This window comes from Zophobas morio, unplaced genomic scaffold (genome assembly GCF_036711695.1).
Source record: "Zophobas morio isolate AGI-343-1 ecotype UQ-CSIRO unplaced genomic scaffold, CSIRO_AGI_Zmor_V1 ptg000027l, whole genome shotgun sequence".
In the NCBI taxonomy this organism is placed as follows: domain Eukaryota; kingdom Metazoa; phylum Arthropoda; class Insecta; order Coleoptera; family Tenebrionidae; genus Zophobas; species Zophobas morio.
Genome location: NW_026972132.1, coordinates 1,818,639 through 1,833,855, shown reverse-complemented (window position 1 = coordinate 1,833,855; position 15,217 = coordinate 1,818,639). Strand labels below are relative to the sequence as shown.

The window sequence follows — 15,217 nt, the reverse complement described above, 5'->3', positions numbered from 1 at the left end:
ACGATAAAAATCAACACGCGGTAAATCTTGTCTGAAAACACACGAAACGTCACACCGGAGGGCTTTTTTTGCCAAATTACAATAAAAATCGACGTGCGGTCACTACAGGCACCTGCATTGCTACCAACATGTCAAACTTCTTTGACACATGACAGATGGCCTGCCACGCAAACGTCAAATCTGACACTGGTTTATGTATGGTTATGGATGTAAATAAATATTTATTATTCTAATCACGGTTTCACAGTTGAGTGCTAATTGTGCGAAGATGGACGAGCTGAAGCACAAAATTCTCGGTCTAATCAGCAAACAGGTGAGTTGTGACTCCCGAGGGCCCCCTTCTGACGTCACGTTTCAGTCCCCGAAAATCCCGTCGATGGGGTTTTCCGACGCCAATTACCACTTCCCCCAAACCGAGAACCTCTCCATTAACAGTAAAACGGTGGCGGAGACAGACAGACCCGCCGATCAAGAAATTCTAGAGAGCATCGAAGCCGCCTATTTTTCCATGAAGGAGGACTTCGACATTTGTAGATTCGAACTAGGGGTGAAACCTTCAGTCGTAGTCAACCAAAAAACTAAGACCCGCACTTTTCAGAAGCTCCCAGAGGTCCTAGACTGCGACCAAATCCAGCGCGACTTCAAAAACCTCAAGCAACAACACCAAGTCGTGTCGAAGAAAGTCCTCCAGTTGATTCTAGAGCACCAAAGCGGCTGCAACGACGAGTTCGAAAAGGTTCTGGAGATTCTGGAGCAAGTGAAAGACACTCTTGATCAGTGTAAAGAGAGCAGGAAGCACCTAAATGTGGCCGCGAATCAGTTTAAGGCGTGTTTGGGGCTTCTGGCTAACTACCGGAAGCGAAAGTTGGCGCAGAATTTGCTCAATAACTTGAAGATGATTAAACATCTGGTAAGGTTTGAGGTTATGTTGACGGTGGTTTTTGAGGTTATGTTTTAGCATAGTTTTGATCAGAGGCTGCAGGTGCTTTTGAGTGAGGAGGATTACGCGGGGGCGATTATTGAGTTGAAGAAGTGTCACAAGATTGCCACGAAGTATAGGCATTTTAGTTGCGTGGCGGCGCTTACGTATAAGTTGCAGGAGACGCTGGAGAACACCGATGGACAACTGGATCGAGTGTTATCACAGGTGGTACTATTTATTTTTTAATTTTATAAAATGAGATACTTCTGCATTTGTGGTGTATGAATCCGTGTTGAGTTTCACCCTAGACGTCCAAATTTTTGAAAAGAAAAAAAATCAAAATTGTAAAATAACATTTTGTAATTTAACGTTGAAAATGCAAAACTGAAATCTTGCAAACGTTTTAAAGTCATCGTAATCATGACAAATCAATCGTTAATCAAAATTGATTCGTTTATCCCCGTCCAAAAAACTGATGACGTCATCTCAAAATTTTGCCTAATAATTCCACTCTGAATTCTTAATGAGGCCTCCATTTTCCAAGTTTTGAATTTTTCAATTTTGCGATTTTTGGATTTCTATTTATCCGATTTTCCTTTTTCTTTAGTTTTCAATATTTTGATTTTACAAGACATTTCGTTTTTGCATTTTTTCGATTTTTCTATTTTTGGAATTTCCAGTTTTTAGATTTTTTATAGTTTTCAGTTTTTTCATTTTTGAGTTTTCAGTTTTGCAATTATTCCATTCGAAAAGTTGGAAAATCGGAAAAAATGGAAAACTCGAAAAACTGAAAAAAACGAAAAATTGCAAATCCAAGAATTGAAGAAATGAAAAACTGAAGCATTGAAAAAGTAAAAATTAAAAAAAAATTAATCGAAAAATTATAGAATCGGCAAAATTGTCGAGAAAATGGAGTAAATTAAATATCGAGAAATTGAAAAATTAAAAATCGAAAAACTGAAAAATCTATTATTTATTAAAAAAGTTTAAAATTCAAAAATCGTAAAATTGAGAAACAAAGAAAATTAAAAATCGAAACAAAAAATTGCAAATCGAAACATCGCAAAATCTACAAATTGGAATATCCAGAAGTTAGAAAACTGAAAAACTGAAAAATTTAAAAACGAAAAATTTAAAAAATCGTAATTGAAAAACAAAAAATTATAAAATCGGAACATTGTAAAAAGAAAGAAAATAAAAAACCGAAAATTTGAAGAAATGAAAAATTCAAAAGTAAAATAAATGAAAAAGTTTTAAAATCCAATAATTGAAAAACAAAAATTCTAAAATCTTGAAATTGAAGAAGTGAAAAATTTTAAAAATCGTAATTATTATTACATATTTAAAATGAAAACTGGAAAAATTGCCAAGAAAAAATGAAAAATCATGAAACTGAAAAATCTAATGTAATATATAAATATAAAAAAATTAAGAAATGCTAAAATAAAAATTGAGAAATCGAAACATCAAAAAAATTGAAAACATAAAAATTTTAAAAATCCAAAAAATTAAAAAGTAAAAAAAAAACAAAGCGGGAAATCGAAATATCTAAGACTTAAATAATGAAAAAATTGGATAACTGAAAAATCGTGAAATTGAAAAATCCCAAAACTGAAATGTCGGAAAATCACAATACCGAGAATTCGAGAACTCAAAACGTTCATTCAAAGATCGAAAAATCGAAAAACATTCGAAAAATTTAAGACCGAAAAATCGAAAAAATGAAAAACTGAAAAATCTAAAAGCGAGAAGTTGAAAAATCGAGATATATCGAAACATTAAAAAATAAAATGTCGAAAATTTATAAATTCGAAAAATTGAAAAATCGAAGACCTGAAAAATCGAAAAATTAAAAAATCGAAACATCTAAAATTTAAAACAAACGAAAAATTGACATGAAAATCGTAAAATTGAAAAATTAAAAATTGAAAACTCAAGAAAGTGCAAATCGAAAAATTGAAAAATCCAAAAGTTGGAAAATCGAAAAACTGAAAAATTTAAAAATTAAAACTGTAGAAGACTTGTATATCGTGAAATTGAAGAAACAAAAAAAAATTAAAAAATTGAAATTGAGAAAACAAAAAATTATAAAATTGGAACATCGAAAAATAAAAAATTTGAATGAATGAAAAATTAAAATCTCGGAAAATTAAAAAATTAACTCAAGAAATTTTCAGTCGAAAAATTGCAAAATCTAAAAATTGAAGAAACAAAAAAATTAAAAACTGAAAAATCGTCAACTGAAAAACTGAAGAAGTGAAAAATTGAAAAACTAAACTTCGTTTTCTTAAATAAAAAAAAATTAAGAAATGGAAAAATAAAAAATCAAGAAATTGAAAATTAAAATACATATTAAAAAAATTTAAATTGAGATATTGAAACATCAAAAAATCGAAAAACTATAAAATCAAAAAACAAAGCGAGAGATCGAAAAATCTAAAATATAAAAAATGGAAAAATTGGATACTTGAAAAGTTAAAAAATCCCAAAACTGATAAATCGAAAAAATCAAAAACTGAAAAATCCAAAAGCAAGAAGTTGAAAAATCGAGAAATCGAAGCATCAAAACATAAAAAATCAAAAATTTAAAAATTCGAGAAATCGAGAATCGAAAATCCCAAAACTGAAATGTCGAAAAATCGCAAAAGTGAGAATTTGAGAAATCGAACATCGAAAATTGTTAAATCGAAATAGCCCAAACTCGAAAAACTGAAAATTCAAAAAATTTAAAACCGAAAAATCAAAAATTTTAAAAATCGAAAAAATGAAAAACTGAAAAATTTTAAAGCGAGAAATCGAAACGTCAAAAAAATAAAACATCTAAGATTTTAAAATTGAAATAATGAAAAATCCCAAAACTGAAACCTTTAGAATCGAAAAAATAAAAAACCAGGAATAAGAAAGTCGTAAAAAGGAGAAAGCGAAAAGTCGAAAAATTAAAAAATCAAGTAATCGAGAAATCGCAAATTTAGAAACGCCAAAAATTGAAAAAATTAAATCGAAAAATTAAAAAATCGTAAAACTGAAGTATGGGAAAATTAAGAAATCGAAAACAAAACAATCGAGAAATTAAAAATTGGAAAATCGAAAAATGAAAATCAAAAGTTGCAAATCGAAAAACTTTAAAATCCAAAATTCGAAAAATTTCACATTGAAAAAAAGAAAAACTATTAATCAGGATATCGAAAAACCGAAAAATTTAAAAACTGGAAAACCGTAAAATTGAAAAATTAAAAATTGAAAACTTGTGGAAGTGCAAATTGAGAAATTGAAAAATCCAAAAGGCGGAAAATCCAAGAATCCAAACATTGAAAAATCTAAAATTGGGTTTCTGGAATATAAAAAAATTAAGAAATGGAAAATAAAAAAATCGAGAAATCGAAAATTTTAAAAATTAAAATACATATTAAAAAAATTAAATTGGGAAATTGAAACATCAAAAAATCGAAAGTGTAAAATTTAAAAAATCGAAAAACTAAAAAATAAAAACAAAGCCAGAAATCGAAAAATCTGAAATATAATAAATGGAAAAATTCAAAAATCGAAAAATTAAAAAATCCCAAAACTGAAGTGTCGAAAAATCGAGAAGTCGAAAAATTGAAAAATCTAAAAGTAAGGAGTTGAAAAATTGGGAAATCGAAACATCAAAAAACAAAACATCTAAAATTTAAAGGTTCGAAAAATTGAAAAATCGAAAAATTAAAATTTCAAACTAAAGAATCAAGAAATCAAAAGATCAAAAAATCTAAAAAATTGAAATAATGAAAAATCCCAAAACTGAAACACCGAAATCTTGAGAAATCGAAAAACTGAAAAATCAGAAAGTTGAAAAAAGAGAAAGCGGAAAGTTGAAAAATTAAAAAATCGAATAATCAAGAAATTCGAAATTTAGAAACGGCAAAAATTGAAAAATTGAAACCGATAAATTGAGGGCTCGAAAAATTTAAAAAAACGTAAAACTGAAGAATCGGAAAATTAAGAAATCGAAAAATATAAAAATTAAAAAAATGGAAAAATTGAATACTTGAAAAACTGAAAATAAAAGAGAAATTAAAAAACCCAAAACTAAAATGTGGAAAATTTGAATAGTTGAAACATGGAAATCTTGATAAATTGAAAAAATTAAACCGAAAAATCAAAAATTATAAAAAGCAAAAAAAAATGAGAAACTGAAAATTCTAAAAGCAAGAAGTTGAAAATTTGAGAAATCGAAACAAAAAATAAAAAATCGAAAATTTAAAAATCCGAAAATTGAAGAATCGAAGAACTGAAAAATCGGTAAATCCAAAAATCAAAAAATCAGAAGATTAAAAATTAAAAAAAAAAATTCCCAAAACTGAAACACCGAAACCTCGAGAAATCAGAAAGTCGGAAAAGAATGGAAGCAAAACTCGAAAAATCAAAAATCGATTAATCGAGAAATCCGAAATTTAGAAATGCTAAGAATTGAAAAATTTAAATCGAAAAATTGGAAGGTCGAAAAATTAAAAAATGGTAAAACAGGAGTATCGGAAAATTAAAAACAAAAAATAAAACAATCGAGAAAATAAAAAATTTGAAAATTGGAAAATCGAAAAATTGAAAAAATAAAGAAAATAAAAAACAGAAACGAAAAATTGAAGATATAAAAACTGAAAAATTGTAAAATTGAAAAAATTAAAAATTGAAAACTCGTGAAAGTGCAAATCGAAAAACTGAAAAATCTAAAACTTGGAAAATTTAAAAATTGGAAAATTTGAAAACTAAAACTCAAAGAGTTATATTTTGAAAAATTGAAAATTGGAAAAATTTAAAACCGGAAAATCAAAAATTTTAAAAATCGAAAAAATGAAAAATTGAAAAATCTAAAAGCCAGTAGTTGAAAAATCGAGGAACTGAATAATCGAAAAAATAAAATTTCGAAAAATTGAAAAATCAAGAAATCAAAAAATCGAAAAATCTAAAATTGAAAAAATTGAAATAATGAAAAATCCCCAAACTGAAACACCGAAACCTTGAGAAATCGAAAAATTTTGGGAAATCAGAAAATCGAAAAAAGGGGAAAACGAAACGTCGAATACTCAAAAAATCGATTAATCGAGAAATCGGAAATTTAGACACGCCAAAAATTGAAAAATTGGGTCGAAAAACAAAACAATCGAAAAATAAAAACCAAAAAGTTACAAATCGAAAAACTTTAAAATCCAAAATCGGGAAATTTCACATTGAAAAAAAGAAAAATTATTAAATCAGGGTATTGAAAAACCGAAAAATTGAAAAACCGAAAAATCGTAAAATTGAAAACTCGTGAAAGTGCAAATCGAAAAATTGAAAGATCCAAAAGTTGGAAAATCCAAGAATAATCTGGAATATAAAAAAATTAAGAAACGGAAAATAAAAAATCGAGAAATCGACATTGTTTTAAATTAAAATACATATAAAAAAAAATTAAATTGGGAAATCGAAACATCAAAAAATCGAAAATGTAAAATTTAAAAAAGCGAAATGGAAGATGGAAAATTGGATAGTCGAAAAACAAAAATCGAAAAATTGCAAAACCGAGAATTTGATTTTTTCATGAAAAGATCGAAAAATCGAGAAGTCGAAAAATTGATAATCAAAGTAGCCCAAAATCAAATCATCGAAATCTTGATAAATCAAAAAATGGAAATCTGAAAATTCGAAAAGCGAGTAGTTGAAAAATCTAGAAATCGAAGCAAAAAATAAAAAATATAAAATTTAAAAATTCGAAAAATTGAAACACAAAGATATCAAAAGATCAAAAAATCGAAAAAACTAAAATGTAAGAATTGAAATAATGAAAAATTCCAAAACTGAAACACTGAAACTCAACAAATTGAAAAATTGAAAAGTCGAAAAATCTCAAAACCGAGAATTTGAGAAATCGAAACATTCATAAAAAGATCGAAAAATCGAGAAGTCTAAAAATTGATAAATCGAAAAACTGAAAATTCGAAAAATTTAAACCTGTAAATTAAAAATTTTAAAAATCGAAAAAATTAAAAACTGAAGAATCTAACAGCGAGAAGTTGAAAAATCGAGAAATTGAAGCATCAAAATATAAAAAATCTAAAGTTTAAAAATTGAAAAATCAAGAAATCAAACGATCAAAAAATCGAAAAATGTAAGATTCAAAAAATTGGAACAATGAAAAAACCCCAAAACTGAAACCTCGAGAAATCGAAAAACTGAAAAATGGAGAAATCAGAAAGTTGTAAAAAGGAGAAAACGAAAAGCCGAAAAATCAAAAAATCGATTAATCGAGAAATCGGAAATTTAGATACGCCAAAAATTGAAAAATTTGATTTGAATAATTAAGGAGTCGAAAAATTAAAAAATTGTAAAACTGAAGTATGGAAAAATTGATAAATCGCAAAATAAAACAATCGAGAAATTAAAAATTGGAAAATCAAAAGTTGCAAATCGAAAAACTTATAAATCCAAAATTCGAAAAATTTCACATTGAAAAAAAAGAGAAAAATTATTAAATCGGGATATTGAAGAACCGAGAAATTGAAAAACTGAAAAATCGTAAAACTGAAAACTCGTGAAAGTGCAAATCGAAAAATTGAAAAATCTAAAATTGGGTTTCTGGAATATAAAAAAATTAAGAAATGGAAAATAAAAAAATCGAGAAATCGTCATTTTTTTTTATTAAAATACATATTAAAAATTTTTAAATTGGGAAATCAAAACATCGCAAATGTAAAATTTAAAAATGCGAAAAACTAAAAAATAAAAACAGGAACGCGGGAAATCGAAAAATCTAAAATTTAAAAAATGCAAAAATTGGATAATCGAAAAACTGAAAAATCGAAAAATCCAAAACCGAGTATTTGAGAAATCGAAACATTCATTCATAGATCGAAAAATTGGAAAAACTGAAAAATCGAAAAGCGAGTAGTTGAAAAATCAAGAATTCGAAACACAAAAAATAAAAAATATAAAATTTAAAAATTTGAAAAATTGAAAAACCGAAGAACTGAAAAATTCAAAATTTAAAATTTCGAGAAATTGAAAAATAAAGAAATCAAAAGATCAAAAAATTGAAAAAACTAAAATTTAATTCAATTCAATTCTTTATTCATGTTAACAACACTACAGTGTTTTAAAAATTTAAATAATCAAAAATTGAAACATGGATGGCTAAATCGAAAAACTGAAAATTTAAAAAATTTAAAATCGGAAAATCAAAAATTTTAAAGATCGAAAAAATGAAAAATCTAAAAGCGAGAAGTTGAGAAATCGAAATATCAGAAAATAAAAAATTTAAAGTTTAAAAATTCGAAATTTGAGAAATCTAAAAAAAGAAAAATTAAATCAGGGCACTGAAAAACTGAAAAATTAAAAAAATAGAGAAAATAAAAAAGGAAACGAAAAATTGAAGACATGAAAAAATGAAATATCCTAAAATTGAAAAATTAAAAATTGAAAATTCGTTAAAGTGCAAATCAAAAAATTGAAAAATCGAAAAACTGAAAAATTGGAAAACCAAAAAGCGAGTATGTAGTTCAAAAATCGAGGAAAAAATCTAAAATTAAAATCGAAAAACTGAAAAATCAAGAAATCAAAAGATCAAAAAATCTAGAAATTAAAAAAATTGAAATCAGAAAGTTGAAAAAAAGACAAACCGAACAATCAAAAAATCGATTAACCCAGACATGGGAAAGTTAGGAGCTCCAAAAATTGAAGAATTTAGATTGAAAAATTGAGGGGTCGATAAATAAAATCATTTAGAAATTAAAAAAAATATAAATTGGAAAATCGAAAAATGAAAACCGAAAAATTGAAAATTGAAAAACTGAATATCCAAAATTCAAAAATTTGACACTGAATAAAGAAAAATTATTAAATCGGAACATTGGAAAACCGAAAAATTGAAAAAATGAAGAAAATAAAAAACAAACGAAAAATTGAAGACATGAAAACTGAAAAATCGTAAAATTGGAAAATTAAAAATTGAAAACTCGTGAAAGTGCAAATCGAACAATTGAAAAATCCAAAAGTTGGAAAATCGAAAAACTGAAAAATGTAAAAATCAAAATTCTTGAAGAGTTTAAAAATTTGAAGGCATGAAAAAATATTAAAAAATCGAAAAATTAAAAAATTAACAATTGAAAATGCTAGAAATTTTCAGTCGAAAAATTGCAAAATCTAAAAATTGAAGAAACAAAAAAAAGAAAAATCTTAAAAATTGGCTTTCTGATATATAAAAAAATTAAGAAATGGAAAAATAAAAAATCGAGAAATCGAAGATTCTTAAAATTAGATCGAAACATCAAAAAATTAAAAAACTAAAAAATCAAAAAACAAAGCGAGAGATCGAAAAATCTAAATATAAAAAATGGAAAAATTAGATACCCGAAAAACTGAAAAATCGAGAAATTGAAAAATCCCAAAACTGAAAATTCGAAAAATTTAAACCCGAAAAATAAAAAATCGAAAAAATGAAAAACTGAAAAATTTAAAAGCAAGAAGTTGAAAAATCGAGAAATCGAAACATGAAATCGAAAAATTGAAAAATCGAAAAATTTAAAATCAAGAATTCAAAAGATCAAAAAATCGAAAAGTTAAAAATCTAAAATTATAAAAATTGAAAACTCGAAAAATTGCAAAACCGAGAATTCGAGAAATCGAAACATTCATTAAAAAACCGAAAAATCGAAACATCGAAATGTCGTTAAATCGAAAAAATTAAAACCGAAAAATCAAAAATTTTAAAAATCAAAAAAATGAAAAACTGAAAAATCTAAAAGTTGAAAAACCTTGAAATTAGAACGCCAAACAATAAAAAATCTTCAATTTAAAAAAGTCGAAGAACTGAAAAAGCGAAAAGTCGAAAAATAAAAAAAAACGATTAATCACGTTATCCGAAATTCGATCGAAAAATTCAGGGGTCGAAAAATTAAAAAATCGTAAAACTGAAGTATTGGAAAATTAAGAAATCGAAAAATCTACAGTTTAAAAAAACGGAAAAATTGGATACTCGAAAAACTGAAAAATCGAGAAATTGAAAAAAATCCAAAACTGAAATGTGGAAAAATCGAAACAATGAAATCTCGATAAATCGAAAAACTGAAAAAATTAAAACCGAAAAATCGAAAAAATGAAAAACTGAAAAAATTAAAACCGAAAAATCGAAAAAATGAAAAACTGAAAAATGTCCAAGCAAGAAGTTAAAAAATCGAGAGATCAAGACAAACAATAAAAAATCTAAAATTTAAAAGAAAGAAAGTCGAAAAAAAGAGAAAGCGAAAAGTCTAAAAATCAAAAATCGATTAATTGAGAAATCCGAAATTTAGAAAACGCCAAAAATTGAAAAATTTAAATCGAAAAATTAGAAAATCTTTAAATTGAAGTATCGGAAAATTAAGAAATCGAAAAATTGAAAAATCTAAAAACTGAAAAATTTAAACTCGAAAACTCGGTAAATTGCAAATCGCAAAACTAGAAAGACAAAAAAAAATTAAAAACACTTCAGGGGCGAGGTAATTCTATGAAATAACCTTTGATCAACACAAAAAAAAATCTCTCAAACTCAGGCGCCCCCTTTCTAGCTAAATAACATCATCATCATTCCAGACTTGCTACCACTTCGACCCCGACCGCTACGAGAAGCTCCTCCTCGCCTACAACCTCCTCGACAAATCCGAAATCTCCATGATCGACAATCTCCACGTCCACTACATCACAGCGATCTACAACACCTCTCTAAATGTAGTCCACTCCTACGTAACATCACCAGAAGCCCTAGAAAACACGGACACCAGCGGCAAAAACCCCTACAAGACGCTCTGCCAGGTACCCTAACCTCACTCACTTTCCACCATAACCCCACTTTTTGTCCAAACAGAGCGTCACGACCGACGTCTTCATCCCCTGCTTGATCAGCCTATGCAAAGTCCTCTTCAAAATCGTCCTCAGCTACTACCAACTCATCAAATGGCACTACAACCAAGACACCGACCCCCCGAACCGCCAAAAACTCGACCACAACCTCACGAAAATCTGGGACGACGTCCAACGAAAAGTCTCGAGTCTGCTGCTAAACGCGGACTTAGCGTCCTACAAGTTCGACCAGTTCGTGCAGGTCCTGGGGGTGGTGCACCGGCTGATCCAAGTCGGCGAGGAGTTCTGCTTGAGCAAGAGCGAGGACTTGCAGGAGTCAATTCGGAAACAAAGCGTCAACTATTTCAAAAACTACCACATCCAGAGGCTCGAGGAGCTGAAGATTTTTCTAGAGAACGAAATGTGGGAAGTGTGCCCGGTTAAACCCACTTTCACGATTTTACAGCTGCAAGAATTTAAGTCGCTGAGGTCGATTTTGAAGACGTTCAAGTTTAGGCCACCCATGACCGGGACTTACTCCACGACCTCGACGGATTGCTGCTCGTCGAACCATTCCCAGGATGGGAGCAGTATTGTCGGGAATTATTTCGTGAGGTACGCCGAAAGCGGGACTCCGTTCGATTCGGGCTTAGACGAGACGATAATCGAGGAAGATATTCTGGCGTGCGAAAATGACGCTTCTGGATACTTTTCCGAAGAGAGCGACGACGAAACTGATGACATGAGGGACTTCGAGGATTACGTTACCGAAAATTCGAGCCCTATTACCAAAAAGAGGGACAAGGCGAATAAACAGACCCTAATTCTGACTAATACGACCCTGTCTGTCTTACGACAAATGGGGAAATATTTGCAGATGTCGAGACTCCTGAAATCTATAGCGCACCAAATTATTAGTTGTATGAACCAACTTTTCGATTTTTATCTCTATTCGGTGCATTTATTTTTTGCTGCCGATTTGGTAAGTCGCCACACACAATTTTTTTTAGGTTAATCGCGTCGTTGTAGACCATCGCAAGCAACTCCCTCTACTCCAACGAGTTAAGCTCCACCCTCAAAAAAATCCGTGACACTCTCGTAACCGAATTCGAGGAACCGCCCACCGAAAACGGTTACAAAATCCTAAAACCCGCCCTCTCTCCAATGGTCGACTTGTCCAAACCCGAGCGCCTGCACGGATTGGCCGAGCGCATCGTGGGCGTGGAAAGCGTGATATTTCTAGCCAAACAGTACGAATACCTCCAGGAATTCCTAGAATACTTGATCCCCCCCACTAGTAAAACAACCCTTCAACAATTTTTCTCACAGGTGAGTCGTTTATTATTATTACGAAACCAACTTAAACCCCGTCAAAACGTACCCCCCTGACGTCATATTCACCTCAGGGTGCGTCCTATCAGGCAACACTTGGTAACTCCTCATGAAATTACTCACAATCCGGATATAAATAAAATCGAGTCTTTCCTTAAGGTGGTTGTACAAATCTTGCAACGGTTCGCGCGTCGCACTAAAAACGACCAGGTAACGCCCCCCTTTCAGGAACCTCACTAATTGGTCGACTATCGAAACGGGGTGTTCCTTCGCGGCGACGACCAGCGAGTCCACGCCCACCTCCAACAAACGACACGCCTTCTCGTTCTCGATTTGCCAACCCGGTTTCTTGGGGGCGGAGTCGTCGAGTTTGATTTTTTTGCACTGGGGCTCACTATTATAAGCGTCTTTGTTTTGGTAGAAGCACCGCAGGACTGAGTATAAGTTGACGTTGATGCATCTGGCGAGCTGCTCCTGGGGGAAGTTCATTGCCACGATGGCGCTTTTCTGGCATTCGTTGCCTGGGTGGACGTGCACGAGGTGGGCGGGGTTTTGAGCCCCGATTTGGTTGAGGAGGGCGGCTGGAAGTAGACCGGAAGTGCCGCTGTCGTACAGTAAGTGCGTACCTTGCGCTTGAACATTGGAATAAGTAATGATCTGAGACAAGTCGTCGCTGCGGATACCAAGCGTCTTCGTAGGGTCTTGTCGGTAGAACATGGTGGCTAAAAGCCGGATCGTCGGGCGCCTGATTTGTACATACTCGAAATACTTCTTCTCCTTCTTCTTCATATATTTCTCCTGACTGTATTCAGTTTTTTCGTTGAAAGTCCTCGAGTTTGTGATCAATTTACCCACGATGTTGTTGGAGTTGAGTTCTTCAGACTTGAGTTTGGCGATTTCTTCAGTCGTGAGGTTTTGGGATTGCCCGTCGTCGGTGATGTTGCGATTATCAGCGCCGCTTTTCTCTATATTAATCGACAAGACGGACGGAATTTCGTCCACTTTTTCCAAAGTGAAGAGTTTCTTGCTCCCGGGGTAATTCTTCATCTGGAAAGTGTCGGAGTATTTTTCACCCACGATGTTGTCCATTTCCATGTTGAAACTACCAAGCGAGAGAGTCCCATGCTCTTTCAGTTTGTGGAGTTTGGTGTAGCCCTGGCGCTGCACTATAACAAAATCGCCGACTTTTATCGCGTTGTCTTCCATTTTGAGGTTATGTTGTTGACAGAAAACGTGTCAGTTGGTGTGGAACGAGATGGCTGGATCGAGAGTGCGAGTGGGTGCGATAGAGACAGAACGTGCGACACGGGTGCCAACCGAGTCACTCTAAAACCCCAAACAATTTAAAATTTTCGTTTTTAGAATATATCGAGCGCCAACGACTTAAGAAAACCGATTTACATGGCCGTGGGGGCGCAAGCCTTCGACTTGCGCCAGATTTTGCTCTCCATGTCGAAAATCAACTGGGAAGTGAAGGAGGTGATGTCGCAACACAACACCTACATCGACCTAATCCTGAGGGTAATTACCCAATGTCGCCTAATTATCGTAATTAGTTGTGTTTTGTTGACTAGGAAGTGCAGATTTTCACCTTGCGCTTGGAAGAAGTGGCCGTGAAAGTCCCTGTCGTGGCCGAAGTCTCCCATTCCCTGTGGGAGAGCATCTCCCATATAATTACCCACACTTTAGTCCAAGGGTAATTTAATTATAATTAGTAGTAGCGTGGTTGTGATTGTGGTAATTGCCAGGTTTAGCGAAGCCAAGAAATGTTCAAACGGAGGTCGCGCTCTCATGCAACTAGATTTTATTCAATTCTTGACGAAATTCGAGAAAATGGCGGGGCTGAGGCCCGTTCCGCATCGCGAGTATGTCGAGAATTACGTCAAGGCGTTTTATTTGCCGGAGGGGGAGCTGGAGAAGTGGATCAAGGAGCACACGGTGAGTTAAACGTTGGTTGGAAAGTGAGGTTATGTGTTTTTTGTAGGAGTACTCGTCGAAGCATCTGTTCGGTTTGGTGAGCTGTGCATGTCAGAATAATAAAAAGACGCGGCAGCGGCTGCTCCAGGTTATTGAGGAAGTGGAGAGGCAGGCGGAGAGGTAGCCGAAGGTGGGAGGGCTCCGGATAATCAATGTGATATTATTAGATTAATTTAAGAAGACTAATAGACAGGTATTTTATTTTTTAACACATTTATGGCATTTTGATTGAGTTATTTTTATTTGGCACAAAGTGACATAATAAAGACGGAATTGTTGAGAGGTGGGGGTTGTTAAAGTCCTGCTCAATCCATTCCTATATTTTTGACAGGTTGCGACAAATCGACGTTGGCTGTGAATTTTAGCGCAGGTGGCCAACCCAAGGTAAGTAAAATTTAATAACTTGAGACAAGTTGATTTTTTTTATACATTTTTGATTGAATTATTTTTAATTGGCACGAAGTGACATGATAAAGACGGAATTGCTGACAGATTCGGGAGATTGTCGTAGTTCTCGTTCATCCCAATCTTTTTATATTTTTTTGGCAGGTTGTGTAAAATCAACGTTGGCTGTGAATTTAGCGCAGGCGGCCAACCCAAGGTAAGTAAAACTTGATAGCCGGAATTTTTCTCTCAATGTCACTTTTGACACCATTTGATTTTTTTACACATTTTTGACTTTTTTATTGAATTATTTTTATTTGGCACAATCACCAGGATCTTCGTAATTTCTAGTATCTCTAAAATCTCTAGAAACTTTAAAATTCGTAGAATTTTTCGGATTTTTAAAAGTTTTTCGAAGCATTGGAATCTCTAATCCCTAGGATTACTAGAACCGCCAGATTTGGATTTCTTGAGATCTTTAGAACCTTTAGAATCTCTAAAACAACTAGAATCTCCAGAATTTTTAGAATATTTAGAATTTCGGTAACCGCTAAACTCTAAAATTCAGTATCTCCAAAATTTCAAGTATCTGTTGAACTTTTAGACTCTCTAGAATTTCTGGAATCTCTAAAATTTCTCGAATTTTTAGAGTCTGAATCGTTAGAACCTCTAAAATCTTTAGAATTCAGAATCTTTTGCATCTGCACAATTTCCAGATCTCCTAAAATTTCTAAAACCTCTAGAATCTTTAGAATCTTCATAATCTACAGAATC

General features: G+C 31.9%; 2 protein-coding genes across 2 annotated transcripts; one reads left to right on the top strand and one right to left on the bottom strand.

Annotated features, from left to right (window-relative positions):
• Window positions 1-93: 93 nt before the first annotated feature.
• LOC135136836 (syndetin-like) lies at window positions 94-14,341 on the top strand. The gene is made up of 12 exons (XM_064066264.1): window positions 94-195; window positions 248-313; window positions 359-547; window positions 599-910; window positions 959-1,147; window positions 10,505-10,723; window positions 10,776-11,732; window positions 11,780-12,079; window positions 13,445-13,603; window positions 13,657-13,778; window positions 13,831-14,020; window positions 14,067-14,341. The coding sequence occupies exons 2-12, from the start codon at window positions 269-271 to the stop codon at window positions 14,181-14,183; spliced, it is 2,799 nt and encodes a 932-aa protein (XP_063922334.1). The 5' UTR covers window positions 94-195; window positions 248-268; the 3' UTR covers window positions 14,184-14,341.
• Window positions 12,060-13,428, bottom strand: LOC135136837 (tRNA (adenine(58)-N(1))-methyltransferase non-catalytic subunit TRM6). Its single transcript, XM_064066265.1, has one exon. The coding sequence runs from the start codon at window positions 13,286-13,288 to the stop codon at window positions 12,098-12,100; it is 1,191 nt and encodes a 396-aa protein (XP_063922335.1). The 5' UTR covers window positions 13,289-13,428; the 3' UTR covers window positions 12,060-12,097.
• Window positions 14,342-15,217: the final 876 nt, after the last annotated feature.

Bases quoted from the DNA above. Each gene is read 5' to 3' on its own strand.
- LOC135136836 (XM_064066264.1), top strand. From the start codon at position 269: ATGGACGAGCTGAAGCACAAAATTCTCGGTCTAATCAGCAAACAG. The intron at 10,724-10,775 runs GTACCCTAACCT...TTGTCCAAACAG, and splicing joins CCTACAAGACGCTCTGCCAG to AGCGTCACGACCGACGTCTT. The intron at 12,080-13,444 runs GTGAGTCGTTTA...TTTCGTTTTTAG, and splicing joins TTCAACAATTTTTCTCACAG to AATATATCGAGCGCCAACGA.
- LOC135136837 (XM_064066265.1), bottom strand. From the start codon at position 13,288: ATGGAAGACAACGCGATAAAAGTCGGCGATTTTGTTATAGTGCAGCGC.